We start from the raw sequence: 20,519 nt of genomic DNA, 5'->3' as shown, positions 1-20,519 counted from the left end.
CAGTATCCAGCCTTGCATTTTTATCAGACACAAGCAATGTTGTGTCCCTTGGAAGTGGATTCTTGCAATTCAAATCAGATTGTAGGTGGGATCATAGAATCACAGAATGGTTTAGGTTGGAAGGGTCCTTAAAGATCATCTAGTTCTAGCCCCCTGCCGTGGGCAGGGACACCTTCCACTACACCAGGCTGCTCCAAGCCCTGTGCAGCCTGGTCTTGGATGCTTCCAGGGATCCAGGGGCAGCAACAGCTTCTCTGGGCAACCTGTGCCAGGGCCTCCCCACCCTCACAGGGAAGAACTTTTATATAAGAGCTAATCTAAATCTTCTGTCAGTGTGAACCTGTTCCCCCTCATCCTGTTGATGCCTTTTTGCTGGTCCTAAAATCATGAGCCAGACACAGGTGATAAAAGGGGTCACCTTTGTAAGGATTCTTAGGTGCACAATTCACCAGATGGAAAACACCAAAGATGCATACAGAGCATAATGTGTATACATTTTTATAGGTTTTGCACATTAGCTTATCTCACAAGAATCCCCAGTTAGAGACATCAATAGTCAGGTTATTCCTCCCTGGTTCAACTGTCTTTGAATTCCCACTCTTTTAGATAGGAACTAAACTTTGTTTATGAAAATGTATCTCAGAGATAGTTTCAACCATGGCTTTGCAGAGAATCTAACCTTGAACCCAGCTTGGAGCTGCTGGGGAATTTTCTTTCTGTCTAATAGAGTAGGTAAAATGATAGCTACAAATACTGTGATAGGCTACAGAGCTACAAATAAATGTGTGAAGAATATAGAAAAATATATAAAACTAAAACAGGCAAAAATCAATTTTGCATCACTGTCACTCCGTGCTCTTTAAAACAGTCTCTCTCCATCTTTCTTGTTGGCTCCCTTCAGGTATTGGAAGGCCACAGTTAGGTCACCCTGAAGCCTTCTCTTTTCCAGGCTGAACATATAAATTATGTTTACCAGTGCAGATTTTCACTCCACTATAATTGCTCACACTTTTGCAAGAAACCTGTCTTACCTCCCAGCCAGCACTGGAGGGAGGGGATGGACTATCCAGCTGCATTACATTGAAGGCACAGAGGCAAAGAGCCAGGGAAAAACACTTGGGACTTGAACTAAGAGGCTGGTCCAGTGAGCCACATCAGGAAACAGCCAAGGGAAAGCTAATTGAGTGATGCAGATGAGACTTGGCACACGTGTGCTCTTCCTGCAGCCAGCTGTTTCCAGTCCCCAGCATGCCTGGCATGAGTTCTACCTGTGCTACAGGATAATTTCCAATTGAAAAGAATGAGGGGTGATGCCATCACTGCTTTAAATCTTTCTCTTAGAGTACAGTTACCAGAAGTAGTTGCCCTGTTCCTGGGCATTGCTGCTGGTTACAGGCTGTTTGGATGGATCCACCCCTTCCTTTCTGTCTCTGTGTTGGTTTGGGGGTTCTTTGCAGTGAGGTTTTGGATGCAGTTGGAGTAACAAAAGTCTTGATTTGGCCCCTGCAGAGCTGTTGTAGAGACTGGTAACAAGGAGATGGTCTCTGCCAAGAGGAAATTAAGAGCTTGAACAAGTGGGTGTGACAGACAGATGGGGAAGGGGGATCAGAGGCAGGTGGAGGCCTTTGAGAGCAGTTCAGGAAGCAGCTCTCACACACCACATGCTGCCTTGCATCCTTGCCACGTGCAGGGATTCAGAGGTGAGCAGAAAATCTCACTGATCCATGCAATGGATCTGCTTACACGTGTGAAAGGCTCTGTGGGATAATGCAGTGCTGAGGGAAAACCTTCTGACCTATAAATGTTTGTGCATTCTCTGGGGTGTAGAGGCAAAGACAGCCATTTGTAGGGACTGGGAAGAGCACCCTCTGCCCCATTTACCTTTGTCCTGTTGAACTTCTTCTAAAGAAGATTGGATCTGGTGCTGGCTGGGACTGTATAGCTTTGTCATGCTGCAGCAGTGGTTCCATTTCTGCCTCTGGGTCCTCTAGGATGGAGAAATAGTTGTTTCAGATGTGTGATGTAGCTGCAGGAAAGCAAATGGCCTGAGTTCAGTTGGGAAAAGAAAGCCATTTTGAGCATACTTGTGAGAATAATAAGTAATATCACAGACATGTCAAACATGTGCCTCTGCTGTTTCTCCTGTGACCTTACATATTTTTTATTTTGGAAACTTACATTTGAGGGGGTTTTTGTTGTTCTCTGACCAATTACCTTTATATCTGGAGTGTAATTTTAACTTCAACCTTTCCCACCATGCACATAAACAAATAAAACCACTTGTACACACTCACATGGAAAGAGCAAGCACTATCCCGTGCTGTCCATCCATTATAGGTGATGGTGTATGAAGCAGTGGCAGTGCAGTAGGATGTGCTATTATCTGAGAATTATTTCCCTAGCTTTGGCCTTGCCAGTCCTGTGAGTGAAAATGGGAAGAAGGGCCTGGAGAGACCCCACTGGCTTTTCATCACACTGACAGCTCATGAAGGAGGTGGAAGTTTGGACAGACCATGCTCAGCTGTCTGAGGCAGCAAGGAGTGAGATGTCACTTCTAGGCCAGGGTTATGGACCCAGTCCTAAGCAAGTCAGATTTGAAGCAGGGTCCAGTGATACCCAGCATCTCCAGGAGGACAGCTGAAACCCAGGCTTAGAAATAACATCTAAGGCATACTTGACTATGACACTTTTGGAATTTACATCTATTCTTTGTTTGTAGTGAAGATTTGTTTGCATGTAGTCATGATTATTATTTGTTCCCGATTTTGGGATCCCTGAAAACAGTGGCTGTATGTAAGGAGAATGTGCAACAGACATGATTAAATAGTGGTAAAGAGGTAGGCAGCTATGGTGAAATCATCACTTAGGCCCAAGTGACACCGGGACAAAAGCCTTGTTGCAAATCAATAGGACTTGTGTTCCAAAGTCACTTAGGTATCTCTGTAGCAATGGAACCTGCAATTGATTGTGTTTGCTATTACTTGAGAGCTCATAGGGATGAGGGGAAAGTAGAGGTAGTGGGGTCAGGTTCACTGCTGGAGAAAATCCAAGTTAAACCCAGGAAAGCCATCTTGCAGCTGACAGAATGTGAATATATTGCCCAAATAGGAACATTTCCATATTGATTAAAAGCTGTAAAGTAGAATTCAATTGAGGAAAGAGGAGCATAAAAAACCACCATTGTGAAGAGCAAAGCACAGAGATGGTGAGCTTGCCCAAAGTCCCAAAGACAGTCTGGCAGTGCAGTGGCTTGAACTCTCGCCTGAAATCTCAACTCTTCAAATTAACCTTAATGGAAACAGCAAATCACCTTTTTCACAGATACTGAACTAGCCAGCCTGCTAACAGGGGGAAATGATGGCACTAATCATATTTTGATAATTTTATGATTTGGAGCTTTGCTTTGAAGGAAAATATGTCCTTGCTCTGGGGGTGCTGTGAGAAAACACCTCCTGGCCTGGCTTGACAGGAGTAAGTGCAGTCCTGACTATCACTAACCCAAAAAGACATGGGTTAATAAAGGGGAAAGACAAAACCTACTTGAGCCCAGCATTTGTAGCTGGGTGCTCTGCTCAGTTAGCCATGGGAGAGGTTTATTGCAAAGGCCTTTTGGGAGCCCATGTCCCTGGGTACCTGCAAGGTGTGCTTTGAAAGCTACTTGTTGGAAGCATGACTGTGGTGGAGCAGGCAGAGAAATACAGGTGCTGGAATGAAAACCTGGCACCAGCAGGTGAGCTGGGAAGCACTGCAGGGAGGGAAACTCAAGCCATCAATAACCTGTGCTCTTTGACAGGGCCTGCTGCACCCCCACTTTTCTCAGCAGCAGTTTCTGCTGACCTGTGTGCTTTTGGCACAGGTCAGAGTGTGGCACACAGGACTTGTGTGGACATCAGGCAGACCAGGTCCAGTGATAGGAAATGAGGCTGTGCTGATTTATGCACTTTGAGGAGTTGTCACTGACATATTTGTAGTGCTCCTCTCTAGCTAACTGGAAAGGTTACTTTTATCTTCTTTGTGAACTGTAGGGCGGGAAAGGCTTGGGAACAAGTTCAGAATGCAGTGCATGAGGAGAATAAAGTACAAGTAGCTATTCAGCACTGGTGTTTGTGCTTTGTGTGGATCTAACATAAGATACTTTCTATTTGTCTTGTAGAGCCACTGGTAATAATTTTACAGCTGTATTTTCTTCTAAAGCATCTGAACATTTGTGAAAATGCAATATGTATGTTTTCCTTGGTGCAGAGGCTATAGAGGCATTGCCTTAAAAAATCATTGGGGAGCCTCTGTAACCAGTATGTACAATGCTAGGAGCAGGGCAGTGTGTACCATGGCATCCCAGCAGAGACCTCAGAGCTCTCTTTTACCAGGGATAGAAAATAGGCTTTCAGGAAACATCTACAACCCATTTCTCGGCTGTGTTTAGTGTGAGCTGCTGCTTTCGCTCACTTAATCTTGTGGGTGAGTCATTCAGGTCTTAGGGCACAGTGTGAGGTTCATGTTACTTAAATCAGGATGTCCACAATGAGATTTATTAGCCCAGGGACCAGAATGTTAAAAGGTGCAGGGAGCTGGAGTGACAATTGTTCTGTAAGTGAGATTTGTTGGTTTACAGCTCCTGCTTCCTTAAACGCTCCTTTGACAGCTTTTTGTCAGTCATCTCATGAGTTTTGTAGGAGGGGAAAGCTGGTAACAATCTGTCTCCTTGAGAAGAGGAGCAGGGAGAGAATTTATACTGTGATCTCATTATTTTAATTGTAGCATGTTGAAAATCTTGTAAAACATCAGAAGTAATCAAGGAAACCACTAGGAACCTTGAAGCAGAGCAGGACAGTGAGGAAATGAGAAAGAATATGCTTTTGTACATAATTCAGCCTGAAATTCAACAGGTTTTTGAAACCCTGCAGGCCTATGACTACTGAGAAAGGAAGAGCTCTCTCAGAACTAGGCATAATGCATTTTGCTTCCAACACTTCTTACTTTTGGTCCACTTTGCTTGCCATAGCAAAACTGGGCTTAAAGTTCAGTCCAGGCTTAAATCACTTCAAACTTAGGAGGAGCTGAGTTCAAGACCCATGGGCTGAGCCAGAATGTGCTCACATTTGCAGCTCCTCTGTGCATATCCAAGCCCCATCTGTAGCTTCTGAGACGAGGTAGGGAGGAGCCTGTGAGTTTACAGGGCTCATGCTAACTGGGACACAGCACACAGTATCTGTGTCCCAAATGCTCTCAGCTCACAAAATATTCCTGATCCTTTTGATCAAGACCCATTTACATGTGCCTAAGTCATATGTGGATGAGCATAAACTTGACATCATACCTAAAAAGAATCAGAGGCTGATTTGGGAGACAAAAAGAGTGTTTGTTACTTCTGCTAGCATCTTTATTGGTGGGTCAGGTGAAAGCTGGTCAAGTGGAAGAGAGGGCTCTGCTGAAGTGAGCAGGGTCTCCTGATAATTTCAATGCTGTCAGTGTTCCTCCAGTCAGTTAATAGATTTCTCCAGGTTCTCTGTGCCAGGTGAAAATTTCCTCATTAAGCAGAATTTATTCCATTTTCTCTTATCATTCATTATCAAAGAAGTGAGTGGATAGAGTTCCAAAGATGACAGGGTGGGATTTTAAATTAAAAGCAACTACAAATCAACACTGGAAGCTGAAACAGTCACAAGCAGGGTTGGGGGAAAGCTTGTTTTGTTTATGAACTGCAAAATGAGCAGAGGACTACAGTTTTTTGAGGAGCTGAACAACCATTTAATAGTCATGGCAGTGTGCAAAAGAATAATTGTCTGGATCTGAAGCTCTAAAACTCCTGACTTTCACTTTGCAAAAGCAAACGTTAGGAAGAGGAGCGTCATAGAAGTCTGAAATCGTGGTCACTTAGTCTTCCCTCGTTTCAGGATTGATTCTAAGCTAGCGAGGGGGTTTAATCTTTGGAAGACTTTTTACTCTGTGTAGGAAAAGGGAGTGATGCTCCAGGGGAAAGTGGGAGGCAGTGATGTAAGACTGGGTCATGTGATTTGGTGTATCCAGGACTGAGAATTTTTGTCTTGTCTTTTAGTGCTGGGTTTCTGGTGAGCTTGAAGGGTTATTTGCTGTCAAATATTCAAAGAGATCAGCCTGATTCTCCTCTTGCTGGCTTTAGTGTCTCTACCTTGTCTAAAGAGCTGTCTCTGAGCAAAGGCAGTGGGAATTGGCCCTTAAAAATTGTCAGCCCTTAACCCCTCTGCATGTCTGTTTTGCTATCTGTAAGATAAGCATCACCCTACCATACTGTTTGCATGTTTCTGTATATTATTTCCAGGAAAGTTGAGACATAAATGCTAAAAATTACCATGATTAGTAAATGGAAATTATTCAGTTATGAAAATGTGTGTCCAGTACATGTAGAGAGGCAGCCTGATTTCCATACCAGTGCTGAGGATTTGCAATTCTCTGATTCAGTTCCCATTAAGCAAGATGGACCAATTCTGCTGGTTTCTTCTATCATGATTTAGTTTAGGAGTAGCAGAGGAAAAAGTGCATGGGAAAAGTGCATGGTTCCATTTCCCCTCTAGGAACTTGACATTTTTCTTTTGCATGCTGGTTTTCCTGTAAAAAGCTGGTTACCTTTTTGCATGGATTAGTAAGTGGCCTAACCTAATTTAAGCTGCTAGCCCGAGGCAAATGAATCATGGTGCAAAATAATCACTGCTTTTGTTCTACCCTCCCAGCTGGGAGGGAGGGTGACAGTAAATGATATTGTTATAATGAGATACAAGAAATGGAATGAAAACAAGCTGCAAATGAAGGCAATTTGCTGTCTCTGACAGTAATCAAATGACAGTCAGCTATGTGTGTTCCTGAGGCAGAAGGGAGGGAGGGCAAGGGAGTAAACGGCTCTGAAAGAGGCTCATTTTCTTGGGGTCATCAGGTCTACTCACTCATTCTGAGGAGGCTGAGTCCTTAATAGCCAGTGACTACTAGCATCAGTTTTGACAGAGAATTGGTGGGGTTTGCTGTGTTTGCTTCTGTAAAGCACACATCTCTGCCTTTAGTTCTGGTGTTCATGATTTGTGCAGGAAGTCCTGCCTCTGAGCTGAGATCAGAAAGTGGAATGGGCTGAGGAGAAGCAGAAGAGTTTCTGGTGGAGGTATTGGAGCATGGAAACCATGAGTTTGAATACCGTGCGGTGCCACAAAGTGGGTCTTACTTTGGGAAATCCAAAACCTGGGAAGCTCAGCCTGCAGGATTAGGCAGGATTTTTTTCACTGAATCATAGAATGGTTTGGGTTGAAAGAGATCTTAAAGCTCGTCCCATGGGCAGGGACACTTCCCACCTGCCCAGGTTACTCTGAGCCAAGTCTATCCTGGCCTTGAACACTTCCAGGGATGTGGCAGCCACAATTTCCCTTCTGACACTAAGGAAGAGGAGGCTTTGCTGGAGTAAGGAGGGTGATGTGGTGGTTGTAGAGAAGATCCCGGGTGGAGATGGTGCTCTTGCCTGGAGTCCCCTGAGGGCAGAGCAAGCTCTTTGTGGGGCCAAGCTGGGACATTGTAGAGGAGAGGAATTACTGTGAGTGCTTCTTTCCTGCAAATTTTCACCAGCTTTCCCTTTCTCCTGGTCTGGTTGCAGGGAGGTGGAGTGCTCTCTTTGCATACTCCAGGGCAAGGAGGGGAGGTGGCATTGGGAAAGTGGAGAAATCCTATCTATCCAGGGATCTGAACCCAAGAGTTTCTGGTTCCCAGTGCTGCTCTCAGAACAGCTGGTTTGAGACTTCTGTGACTCTCATCTGTTTCACACTAGCCTGACTTTACTGAGGGCAGCAGAGCTGCTCCGTGCCTAAGCCAGAGTGGAAAATCCAGTCCGATGACTCTTTCTCATGCTTCAGCTTCCTGACATGTTGCAATAAAATGGTCTTACCAGTATTCTCCCACGTAAATAAAATAATAGTATTTAATTTAAAAATACTGTCGAGTAAAGGACATAATTCAAAAACTCTGATTTAGGAAAATTGCTTGTTTGTTAATCATTCCTTTTTCCTTATTCAGAACTTGCTTGTTCATAAAATATTGATTTATTGGACAGGCAAGAATGCTTTTGACAACGAAGATGTAAAGAAGTAGTAGTGATAAAAATACAGGCTTTTTTATGTTTTTGCAAAAGCTAAGCTTAGAAAAGATAGCTTAGAAAGAGAGGGAGGCAGAAACTATAAGGGTGGAGTCAAAGCAAAGTGGGATGAGAAGTAGAAGAGAAAAGAGTAGAGTAAATGAAGAGGGAATGGAGAAGATAAAAAAATGAAGAGTAAATTGGGCTGGTCTTCAGAAATGGCAAGGGAGGAGCAACGTGTTTGAAATAAACAGCAAAAACTAGGACTTCTGAAAAGCAAAACCAGGAGAACAAGAATGTATGGAAGTATTGAGAGACCCTGGTTGTAAATATGAAATCAAAAAGGTACCCCTGCTTTACCTGGTCAATGCCCCCTCTCCATTTTCCTAATTCAAGAAGCAACACTAAGATATAGAAAAGGCTATACAGAGAGTGTTACAAGAAAAAACCTACCTTGTGTGTGGGCCTCTAAAAGTCATTTCTGCTACCCATCTCTGAAGTGAGATGCTTTTTCCAAAGACTGGCCATTTCAGAAGGTAGGCAGAACATCTTCAACAACAGAAAAAAAACTTGGCTGGGACAAATTGTAGACATTTCTCCCAGCTCAGCACGGTGGTCACAGGGTCAGGGCACAGTTATGTCTCTGGATAGCTCATCCCAGAGTTTCAAGAATTTCATGTCTTTGAGTGGAGTGGGCAGCTGCAATGAGAGGCAGCAGGTGGAAGCACATACATAATGATTGGTCCAGCCCAGTCTGGTGAGGCCTAGGTTTAAAATTTAGACTGAGAGGGTGAATGTAAGGGAAATATTAAGTTAAGGTTTAGGCATGGAGTTGTAGGGATACCGAATCCAAAAAAGGAATCACTGTAGGTCTTCTGTGGAGGCTGAAATGGTAAATGACCATAAAGTTGTTGTGGTGTTGGGATTTGACACTGGCTGGAAGCCAGGCACCCATGAAAAGCCATTCACTTATTCTCCTCTGCTAGAGTTGAGCAGAGGAGGGGGAAAGAAAAGCTAAGAGGCTCATGTGGTGAGATAAGGATTAGGAGAAAACACTCTAAGGGCAAAACAGGCTAAAAACATAAAAGGTATAAAGAAAAATTTATTAAAAGAATTAAAGGAGGATAATGACAACCAAAATAAACATTTAGAACACCTTTCTCCCCACCTCCAACCCCCAGTCCTTCTTTCTTTCTCACTGACAGTGCAAGGAGACAAAACATGGAGTTTTTAGTCAGTTTGTCACTTTAAAAAAAAATTATTATTCACTTTGATTAAGGAGAGGAGTCTCTTGTGTTATGTCATGGAGTTTTCCCCACAGGAGACAGTTCTCTGTGAACTTCTTCAACATGGTTTTAATTTTTATGAGTCCCACCCAACCCTCTACAGCGTGAGTCCCTCCCACAGGCCAAGCAGTCTTCCCACAACTGTTTTTTTTTCATGGGTCTTTAGTTAATGGGTCTTTTAAGGATGAGCTGTTCTAGTTTGGAAGTAAGAGTCTTCTCTTTCTGTTCAAGTTTCTCACTAGATTGCTGCATTTCAGCATCCACATGCTCTAGTGTGAGCATCTTTTTCTCACAGGCTTCGGGTGAACTTCTACATCTGTCCATGCACTTTATGAATTACAGGGAAAACCAGTTTGTTACATTACAGTCCTCAGTCTTTCCTAGACACTCTTTATCTTTTGCATACAATGACAACTTCTCCCCTCAGAAAAGTGGTTTTGGAGTAGTCATTACATGGCAAATCCCTTTCCTGGTGCTTCAACACCTTCAAGATACAGGACTAAGGAAAGCCTACAGTAAGAAATGGCTGTTAGGTGTTTGGCCTCACCACCAGGGAGAAGGGAGCCTTCAAAAATGGGTTCATGTTTGTCTTGTAGCTGTTTCACAAGCAGATCATCACTCTTTTTTATCTTTTAGAATTTGTGGACAGTAGGACTGGTATGTGAGGACAATAAATCTTTAAAATAGTTTGTTACATCTGGTAAGTGAGCTATAAATGACACAAAGATCACAGCTTTCAGAAGAATCTCAGCTCCAAGACCCAGAGCACCTCCTCCTCTCCCCTCCCTCCTTTGCACAGACCTTTTTGTCACCTTGTTGTTCTCCTCAGGTATCCTCATCTTTTCCTTTTCTCTGACTCAGGAGACAATTGGTGTCTGCAGGTTTGTTTGTTCCCAAATTTCATCAATTGGAAGGTTTTTATGGAGTTCTGCAGCACGGAAGGGTTGATCCCATCAGGGCTCTGCATCGAGGAGCTGCTCACCACTGCTGGTGACGTGGTCCCTGCTGGCACCGCGTGGGCTGCCCTGGCCGCGCGGCCGCTCCTGGCACTGGGATGGCGGTGGCCACGTGGCCACTCCTGGCCCTGGCCCCTCCTGGCCTCAGTCCTGGTGGCATGGCCCCAGCAGCTGTGCCAGGAAGGGCTCTGGCGGCCCCCTCGCCACCCCTTGGAGGGGAGGAAGAAAGAGGAGTTGTGCACGGTTTTTCATTCTTAATTATGTCATTGCAGAGGCATTGCTAACTTTTCTAATTGGGCCAGCCAATGTGGCAATCATCACAGCCTTCTGGATTAGCTCTGCTGGACATAGGGGAAATTTTGAGGAACTTCTCTCTCAGAAGCAACCTCTGTGGCTTCCTCTGCCCCCACTAAAAGCCAGGCAGTGTTAAACTAACACGTGGGTACAGTCACTTGTACTAGCCTGTTGGATCTCATCATGTATCACTGATTCCTGCCTCAAAAATGCAGGGAAGGTAAATGTTTTACTTCCTACTGCATGCAGTCTGCCTGCAGACTTTACCACAGAGGTGTTTGTGTGGGGCACCAAGGCAATAAAGATGTTTTATGTTGAGTCTTCTTCCTTTTCTTGCCTTGGCATGCATGATCCTATAGCCACTCTATGCAGTGTAGAGACAAAAGCTCTCATGTATCTTCTTGTGATTCCTGTAAAGCTTCATGCAGAGGTATTTTTCTTATTTAATCCCAGCAAAACAATTCCAGAGGAGACACTGAGGAGAGCCAAACAGATGGGGTTCTCTGACAAGCAGATTGGGAAATGCCTGAGGCTGACTGAAGTCCAGTGCCGTGAGCTGAGACTGAGGAAGAATATAGTGCCCTGGGTGAAACAGGTATGTGAGAAACGTCACTGGGCCTGGTGGGGGCTTCCAAGAGTGGCAGGAGACCTCTGTGTCTTTAGAAAGCCCTGGCTCTGTTAACATCCTCATGTGATGTTATGTTGATGTGAGGAGAACAGTTCCCCTGTGTAGCTGCTCCTTCTGCACTGCAGGCATCAATGTAAGTCATGAAGTTCCCAAAGAGACACTCAGAATATTCTTGTTCAAATTCTTCATGGCTGAGAGGGAAACATACGTGGCTTCAGGAAAAGGCTGAAAATGCTGGCCCACCATTGCAGGACCATGGAGAGCATCTCTCTTCTCTCTTGGTAGTAAATTTTTACAGGCTAATACTTTATTTGAAGTGTGCTATTGTTATGGGTTCATTTGCTATTCATTGTGATAGTATGAGCCTAATGAGCTCATCTGGTATTCATGGCAGTGTCACTAGGTGCTCTTAAGGTATGTTGGTATTAAACTGCCACCACCTGGTTTTCTGTCCTTAAAGATGGTAAAAAAAGAAACCAAACCCAAACTACTGAATGTTTCTGAAAGAGTTCATTTGTATCCTCAGGCCCAGTTTGAGGTGCCAAGTCTTTTTCTGTTCTCCAGCTGCTGTTTTTCTTCTGTGGCTCACCTGGCCACAGAAACATGCCTGGTCTTGCACTGTGTTCTTTCAGCTGCATATGGTACTGCAGTGCTGGATTGATTTTTGTGCCAAGGTTCACTTAATAAGGTCACTCTACTTGTGCCTGCCTGTGTGCCTTCAAAGCATATGCTTCTTCTTGAGCCATGAAGTACAAGTCACAGTATTAGCAACAGTAATGAGCAGCAGACACATGGTGCTAATGATGTAAGGTCACATTCTCCATGATTCACAAGGGTTTGGACAGGCAGTGGGGATTCCTGGAAGTGCTTGAAGTTTGGACAGACTTTTAAATGGTATAGCACATAAAAATTCATGTCAAGACTGCTTGCATATTGTTCCCTGTTCAGTATTCTCTGCAGAAATGTTTCAGATGTTCATTCAGGATACTTCAGCAGTTGCTGGTGACCCAGATGGACTGGTTACCAAGTATAGCATGCCATGAGTAGTTGACACAAATAGTTTGTGAACAGCCTCGTGAGCAAATTATTCTTCTGGGCTGTCTGGTGACTAATTACACAAGAAATTGTTGAAAGCTGCATATAAAGGGTGGCTTAAAATTGCTCTTGCTTTGTGTACCATTTAATTATCAGAGCACCAGTTATATTGTAACATAAACGCATAGTAACCGTGCTGCCACTCCACATGATTTCTAAGTGTGTGTTTGCATTCAGCGTGGGAGTCAGATGGGGTCAAGAGTAAAGTCTGAAGATTCCAGACATCCTAGTTGTAAAGGACAGAAGACCTGGAGGAATCTGTGTAATCCACAGAACAAACTAGAGAATGAGGGCCTTGGCAAGAAGGGGAAAGTTCCTGGGCTGTGTAGGTGTTTCACCCAAGAGGTGCAGAGCTAAAACTGCAGCTTAGAAAGAGATGGTGGAGTCTTGTGTTGACTGAACTGTTGGGTCTGGGCAAGGCCAGGTATATGCTATGATAAGAGCACAGGACAGTTCAGGTCACCTCCTTTTGAGGAAAGATAAGATGGGAAAATAATAGGAGTGAAACAGCAGTAGAAAGGGAAAGAGGCAAAAGAAAAAAAAAAAAACCAAAATCTGCATGTAGGAAAGATCTTGCACTGGCCAAGTCACAATCTCCCTTTTTTTTTTCTTGTACAGATTGACACCCTGGCAGCAGAATACCCAGCAGTGACTAATTACCTCTACGTCACGTACAATGGGCAGGTAGGCACCCTCAGAAACAACAGTCTCATTGCTCTCTGGTTTGATCTCTTTTCCCTGTGCCATGTTATTTCTGGAAATCTTGCAGATGCCTCGGTCTCCATAGCAATTCTTTTGGATGGTTTTACATAAAATCCCCTTAGAGCAGGCCTGGAACTTTCTCTCGCTTCAATTCTGATCCAGTGCATTTAGTGTTAATGCCCCTGTCTTGTTAAGAGCCTGTCACATATCACCTGTACATGCACAGGTAGGTGCTGGGAATGCAGAAGTCATATTTCCCTTATCTCATCCTAACATTATTTTTATATGAAACTTCACAGGTCCTTAGGCTGCTTGAATAGCCCATATTAGAGGTGCTGTTTCTCTTCTGGTCTGGGTGCAGCACTACTAATTCCAGGAGAGCTGCACTTGATTTACACTGCAGTGAGCAAGATCAGACTGGTGCCCTGAGGGATCAGATTGTTGGATTTGGGCTGAAGACCAGAAACTGTTTATTCTGAAAAGCACAGAGTTAGGTGCTGTGGAGTACAGATCATAATGACTTTTTTGTCTCCCTTCCCAGGAACACGATGTAAAATTTGATGACTGTGGAGTGATGGTGTTGGGCTGTGGACCATACCACATAGGTAAATCTTTCTTACAACTCCTCTGTTCTCCTTGTCCCCTCAAGCCTTCTTCAGATATTCTTGTGGTTCCTTTGTTCCTCTTCTCATATGGTGAAAAACCCCTCCAGAGCACAGTGCACAGGACATCAATTCCTAACAGAAGATTTGCATTTTATACTCAGAGATTTCATTTCATGCCCTGCAAAAAAGCAGGAGAATTTTATTACTTTTTGCTTGGTACTTAGTTGTGATTTCCACAAAATTTTACAGAATTTTTTTAATCTTACTTTTTTTCACATGTTGAGGTCTTGAGAACCTCATGCTTTGTATAGAAATTTGTTGCTCCCATACCTATCTTGTTTACTGCCTATCATGTTTACTGCCAGCTCATGATGATATTGTCACTATGCATTTTACAGCTGTAAGTGTAGGTGACTCTGAAAATATTTTGATCTCTTCAGCTGCTTTTGTGTAAGCAATTCTCTGTATGTTGTTTTTTCTTTCAACCCACTCAGATCATTATACAGATTAACAGTTTCCTTGTGGCTGTGAGTATTGGATAGACAGACTGCTGAATTCTGTATATGATGACTTTCACTTTTTCTTTCCGTGGATCTCTCCAAATAGCTTGCAATTACTGACAAGGAAAAAATTGCTTGTTATTCAGAAATATTTTTGCTCTGCATCACCCAGAACTGGTGATGGGTTATGAAATCTGGAATTGAAGGCTGGAATTGAAGACTTCATCCATTTGCTTTGCTTGCATTGAAGAGGTCACATGCTGCACTCCTGTTGCTGTTTGTAGGACGTGTCTTTTTGAACTCCCTTTCCAGCGTGAATGTTGAGATGACTGAAATCAGGAGCAACACTCCATGATTAGGCTTATTTTTTTGTGGATGATTCTGCTGTTCAACAGGCTGTGTGGCATGGCTACAAAAAAAGGATGGCAGTGGTATTTCACAAGTTGATTGAATGTATGTGAATACATTTTGCAGTGTTCATCTAAAACTCCTCATTGCTTAGAATAGACATGCAGGTCTGTTCTTGGTCTCATCTGCTCTGCAGCTTTGATTAGATCCATCAAGACCATCTTTGGAAGAGGCTGTAACTAAATAAAGGCTGCTAGAGGAAACCATTGCTTGTAGCTGTAAAATATTTTTTTCCTAGATGAAATAGCCATTTTTTTCCTCACTTTTTTTATCCTTTGGAGGCAAGTAAGCAGTGTACTTTTCCTCTATGCTTTCAGTATTGTAATCAGAATTCAGTGGGATCAACTCAGTGTTCTCTTCCAGAGAAGAGGCTAAATGATTTGAATGGAAGTTAAACATGTGACATTATTTTGCTTATTTCCTTTGTGAAAGCTAAGTTTTAAGTTAAAAAGAAACAGAACAACCCTTATGAGTTTTATTTTGAAGTAGTTGAAAATATATTGCACATGAATAATATGTTCACACTTCTGCAAAGAAATAAAAATATTTGAGGGAAGTGAGGCCATTTCAAAAGTCATGCTGTATTCTGTGTTTAGAAAGAAAATTATTCAAACCAAAGTGGGTTTTTTGAAGTTTCTTGTAAACTAATATGCCAAATAGAAAGATGATGTGAGTCAATGCAGTTGCACAATCTTGAACTTCAGTGATTAGTTTGGCACATCTCTCCTACAAACGTGAAGCCTCAGCAATCCTTGCACTTCACCTGCTTCCAGGACGGGATCTCCTGTCCTGGAAGGGGGTTGGTTTGTGTGTCAGCCTTCAAAGCAGTATAAATAGATTTCCACCACTGGCATGGACCAGCAGAGTGCTCTGTAAGTTTTAAGGTGTGCACATAGATTCAACGTGACTGAAACGTGAAAGTGAGTTCAAAAACATGCATGTATTGATGTAGCAATTGTCTCCTGAGGAGCAGTGTTTGGTTACAACAGTCATTACTAGTAATACTATTTATTTTCTGTCTCCCTTCTTCCCATGTTTGGATATGATCATTACTGGTTGTGCCTGGAATACACTTAAGAGCTGTTCAGCTGTTTTCCCAGGTTGTATCTGAAGCAGTCAGATGAGGGCTCCAGATGACCATTGTGTTCCAAAGTTGAGGTTTCTTATGCATTTAAAAATACCTGCGTAATGGAAATGGAATACAAAAACTGAATGAGCATCTGGTGTCCTTTCTGGGAAACATCCAGGTTCAGATTTGATTTTCCTCTCTTTTCTGTGGGGTTTTAACTAAAACTTAGGCATGTTTTGAGGTTCTTGTTTGACAGAAGTGGGGAAACAATTTATGTGCCTGTCAGGGAGTGACCTGTGCCAGCCATCAGTTTGTGACTAGGTGGTGGAGGCAGCAATTAAGCACAGACTGAATTTAACTTATCTTGTCACACAATTAAATACAAAAGTAATATCAGTAGTTAACAATCATGCAGCATGATGAGGCCAAGGTTTTCTTGTAGACTGTAAGCATAACCATTTAATGATGTTCTTTATGCATCATTCTCTGTTTGTGGTACTTGTTTTGGAAGTTTAGGCATAGAAATATATGGGGTAGTAGCTGTTTGCACAAATCTTGATTCAAGCGTTCCCTGGAGCCTGCAGCACTGCCCAAATCCTGAGAGTTGCAGCAGCTTGCCCAAGGCCAAGCACCAAGTCCTGGTGCTCACCCAAGCCTCCTCTGTGCCTCTTTCCTTTCAAGATGGCCACAGTGCTTACTCAGGGTTTGGACAGTAGGATGTGCTCATCCCACAGTGTTGCCATAGTCACTGTAGCCTTTAAAGCAAGATCCAAGGATCACAGAGTGGCTGTAGAAGTGTTGTTCTTCTGATCTGCCTTACCTGGAGTCAGTGTACAGGAATGTCAAACCCACTGAGATGTAATTTTTTTCTTGTTGGTTTAGCTCTTCTGGAAAGCAAAAACCACCTCAGTCCTCTATCACCACATCTATGCAAATGCTTTGTGTTTCCTGGAGTAAGCAGCACTGTTGTGTAATAACAGGAACTCGGTTTATCCCACTGGTTAGTTTATCATGGAGTGCATTGGTTGGGAGGCAGCAGTGATTGGATGGAAAGCAAGAGCACACTGAAGTGTTTATGAGCACAGGATGACAGACATGTTAGAGAGCTCTGTCACTCCTGAGCAGCTGAGCCAACTTACCTGTTGTGCTTGGAGCTTCACGCTTTGTGGATGATTAATTTCTGTGGGAGGACAATTACATTTCTGGCTCTGAGCTGACAGGAGGCAATACTGGCTTTTTTTTTTTTTTTTTTTTTTCCTTCTTTAAGCTAGAGTGCTGAGAATATCTATTTATGTTTTCTTCTCTGCATCCTTCCTTTCCTTGCCCACTTTTCTGTCTCCTGGCAGGCAGCAGTGTGGAGTTTGATTGGTGTGCTGTCTCCAGTATCCGCACGCTGCGTCAGCTTGGCAACAAGACCGTGGTCGTGAATTGCAACCCAGAGACAGTGAGCACGGATTTTGATGAGTGTGACAGACTGTACTTTGAGGAGCTGTCACTGGAAAGGATCCTGGACATCTACCAATATGAGGTAAAGAAAAGCAGAAGCACTATAAAAAGCCACAAAGCAACCCAAACTTTTCAAAATTCCTGTCGCTAGCTTGCGAAGCAGCTGGGGGTGAGGGGAGAGAGCAAAAGCTGTTTGCTTTGCATCCCGATGTTGCATGTTACACATCGCTGATCTTCCTAGCAGGCTGCTCAATAAAGAATGCCAAATAAATATGAAATTATTTTGCAAGATGCCATATTGTGCAATATTTACAAGCAGGCTTAATTTGCTGCACAGACATTTATCGCACAAACTGTTCTGCCCTTGCACTGCTGGGCTTTAGCAGTTAAGCACACCCTTGATTTGAAGCACAAGTCCTCCACCTGGGGCAGTTGAAGGAGTTCTGTGCATCACACCAACGTGTGCTCAAGAACTTGTAGGCTTGGCTTTGCAGTACAGTTGGCAAGTGGATGTGATCCAGCATTACAGGCAGGCAGACCAGGGAGGGGCATTGGAATTGCCATCAAACCATAAAATGTTCCAGCTTCTGATCTGGACATTGCACTGATCTATTAGCAATTTTCAAGTGTTTAGAAGTGCTGGTCGAAGAGATGGAAGAGAGTCCCAGACATATTTGATGATGAGAGGGTTTCTAATGTGAACAGTTGGCCCCAATATTGAAAATGTTGATTTCTAGCAGATAACGCACTCATCTCGTATTTGTTGCTGAGACTTTTAAAGGTGCTTTCAGGAACTTCATCTACCCTGAAATTCAGCATGAGTTGGCCATGTAACTTGCTGAAGCAACTTTGCAGAGCACAGATCATGTTAAACTTGTGATTTTTCTTGAGTCCTTTTCCTGGTATATGAGGGTTTGAGCTCATCTCCTTTGTGTATGGGTACAAATTTCTAAAATGGATTTATAATCTGGCCATGTTTTGCTCATTCCCAAATTTGGAACCAGGCCAAAGCACATCAGGAATTAAGTCCCAGACTCTAGGCTCTGTTCTTCAGCCATTTGCAAAATACTGTCTACAATCATTTTTAGATTGCATGTTCATGCTTTCCTGTTTGTACAGGTTGTTTCACCTCTTCTTTAAATTTTTATAAAAGCAGAGACTACTACTGGAAAACATAGATTTTCAAGAGGCCAAAAGACTCTGGTGGCTCTCTGGACTCTTAAAGGCTGATTTTTGGATGCTTTAGGATTATCCATGAGGCTCAGCTCTAAAAGCACTGAACTCTTGTTTACTTAATAGAACTGAACTTCTGAGCAGGGGCGTGGAGGAAGCTGGTGTGACAGTTTGTCAGACAAATAACACTGATGAAATACAACTTCTAATTACTGCAGGATCAAAGAGAAGGTAGAGATAGGTGATGAGGGAGCTCATTTCCACATGGAGTGCTAGTAATTAGCAAGTTGGGTAAGAAAAATATGTGAAAAGAATACTGAATACATACTGAAACTTGCATTATCCTGCTTGTCAGAGCAAGGCTTGGCCAGTTTGATGGGAGGCAGTGCAGATCTTCAGGTCTAATAGCAGCATCCTGTCGTACCCAGAGTTTGCAGAGGATTCTGCTACGCTGGCATGGGTGTGAAAACAACCAGCTTGATGTTTGTGCTGGAGGTGTGAAAGCCATCAGAGTCTGAGCCTAAACATCCAAAATCGGTGTTGTGCCATCTAATAATTCCCAAGGTGGATAGTAAATACAAATAGTAAAACCATTTTTCTTCAGCAATGACATAAGGTAATGGTATTATTATGCCCCATTTGCAAGTAGGGAAACTGAGGAGTAGACAGGCCTGCACAGAGTAATGCAAAAGAACTTGGGCAGAGCCCAGACCTCCAGCTAAGTGTCATCTTAGATACATTATTATTGTATGTCATTTCTTTAGAAAAATGTGTGAGCCAAATGCTAATGTCCTGTTAACAGAATACTTCCTTAGGCAAATGCAGCTGGAATTCAGCCTCTAAGGAAAAGATCAAATTAAAAATTAGTCTGATTCTGAGATCCTTCACCAATCCTGTCGATAGCCGTCTCTCCCATCTTCATATACAGAGCATGAACAGTGTCATGATTTCAGACTGTTCTTTTAACCTCTCCCGGTCATTTGCCTCCTCTGGTGTTTCAATGGACAATGAACTGTTGGAAATAATTGAAAAGTCATGGATCATTGGCAAACTGTATGTAAAAACATCAGCAAACAGTGGACGCAACCCTAAGCCCTTAGTAGAGATGATAGTTCAGCTCCCTAAACATTGTTAGGATTAGCAGCAGAGCTTGGGCAGCTGTTAAGCCCAAGTGAATAGGTGCACTGATTTGTCCCTGCTTTTCTGATTAGATAAATTTGGCTGCATCAAGGAGCCACTTTACCAACAGCACTGAGACAGCTGCAAGCTGCCCACCAAGAAATGCTTGCAGCTTCACACAGCCCTCTCCCAGGGATGCACTCAGCTGTCCCCCCCTCTTTCTCTTCCTTGTGTCCTCTTTAACCTCCAGCTGACATTCACAGCTGCAGTGACTCACCAGAGTCTGAGCTCTGCACAACAGAGCTGTTCATTGGAGGAAAGTTTAATTTACTGTGAATGTGCAGAGTTAGGTGGTAGTCTGTGAGGACAATAATTTTAAAAAATAAATAAAATTCCTTCCCTCAGATTTATTGGCTTTTTGTTTCCAGAGAAGATGTTCCTTTTTATTTTAATATCTATCTGCTTGAGGGCCTCTACTGATTCTTTTTTCTGTTTTGGAGATTATTCTGAAACAATTCATAAAAGTAAAGGAGGCTCCTAGGTACAATTTTAATGGTCTAATTTGTTTTCAAACTCAGGGAAAAAGAAACCCCAGCTCTATTACTAATGACATAACAGCAAGGTAGTAATAAAAAGAGCGATTTTTGTTATAAAGGGGAAAATAATTCTCTCTAGACTTCCTTCACTAGATTATGTATTGCATGTATTTTAACGATATCTAATGGCAAGGAAGTTATTAATTTTCTTTATAATTAAAATATGGCTGATGACAAAGTGATATGCAGTGGGGTCCCTTTCTGCCTGCCCACATTTCTCAGAGGAGCAGTCGTATTCCTTGTCAGGACAGTGGTTGCTCTTTGGGTGGGAACATGCTTTGGGAAACAACTGCAGAATTTTAAAGTAAAGAAGTAAGCAGCAGCTAGATTCAATTTATGGCTCTTCTTGAGTAAAAATGAGTGTATGATTCTTTGCTATCTGCTTGAAAAAGGAATCTCCTCTGTCTCCTTAAGGCTGAAGTCCCTAATTCTATCCCAGCTTTGATGTAAGCAGTATTTGGATTTTAGATGTGCAGTAACTAGAATTGTTTTAAAGGCAGAAATGAGCAGCAGCCGAGGAGAAGCTGTTAGCTGGGATACTTCACATTTCACATATGTC

At 42.9% G+C, this 20,519-nt stretch overlaps 1 protein-coding gene across 1 annotated transcript in view; it reads left to right on the top strand.

Annotated features, from left to right (window-relative positions):
• CPS1 (carbamoyl-phosphate synthase 1) overlaps positions 1-20,519 on the top strand; it is a 92,682-nt gene that overhangs the window by 44,976 nt on the left and 27,187 nt on the right. Inside the window, exons 22-25 of the mRNA XM_053982082.1 lie at positions 11,073-11,214; positions 12,961-13,026; positions 13,586-13,649; positions 16,973-17,154. Of these exons, the coding sequence (XP_053838057.1) occupies positions 11,073-11,214; positions 12,961-13,026; positions 13,586-13,649; positions 16,973-17,154 (454 nt within the window). The remainder of the gene's footprint in view (positions 1-11,072; positions 11,215-12,960; positions 13,027-13,585; positions 13,650-16,972; positions 17,155-20,519) is intronic.

The sequence above is a fragment of the Vidua macroura genome, chromosome 7 (genome assembly GCF_024509145.1).
Source record: "Vidua macroura isolate BioBank_ID:100142 chromosome 7, ASM2450914v1, whole genome shotgun sequence".
In the NCBI taxonomy this organism is placed as follows: domain Eukaryota; kingdom Metazoa; phylum Chordata; class Aves; order Passeriformes; family Viduidae; genus Vidua; species Vidua macroura.
Note: the sequence above shows the minus strand (reverse complement) of the source record. Positions and strands in the feature narration are given on the sequence as shown.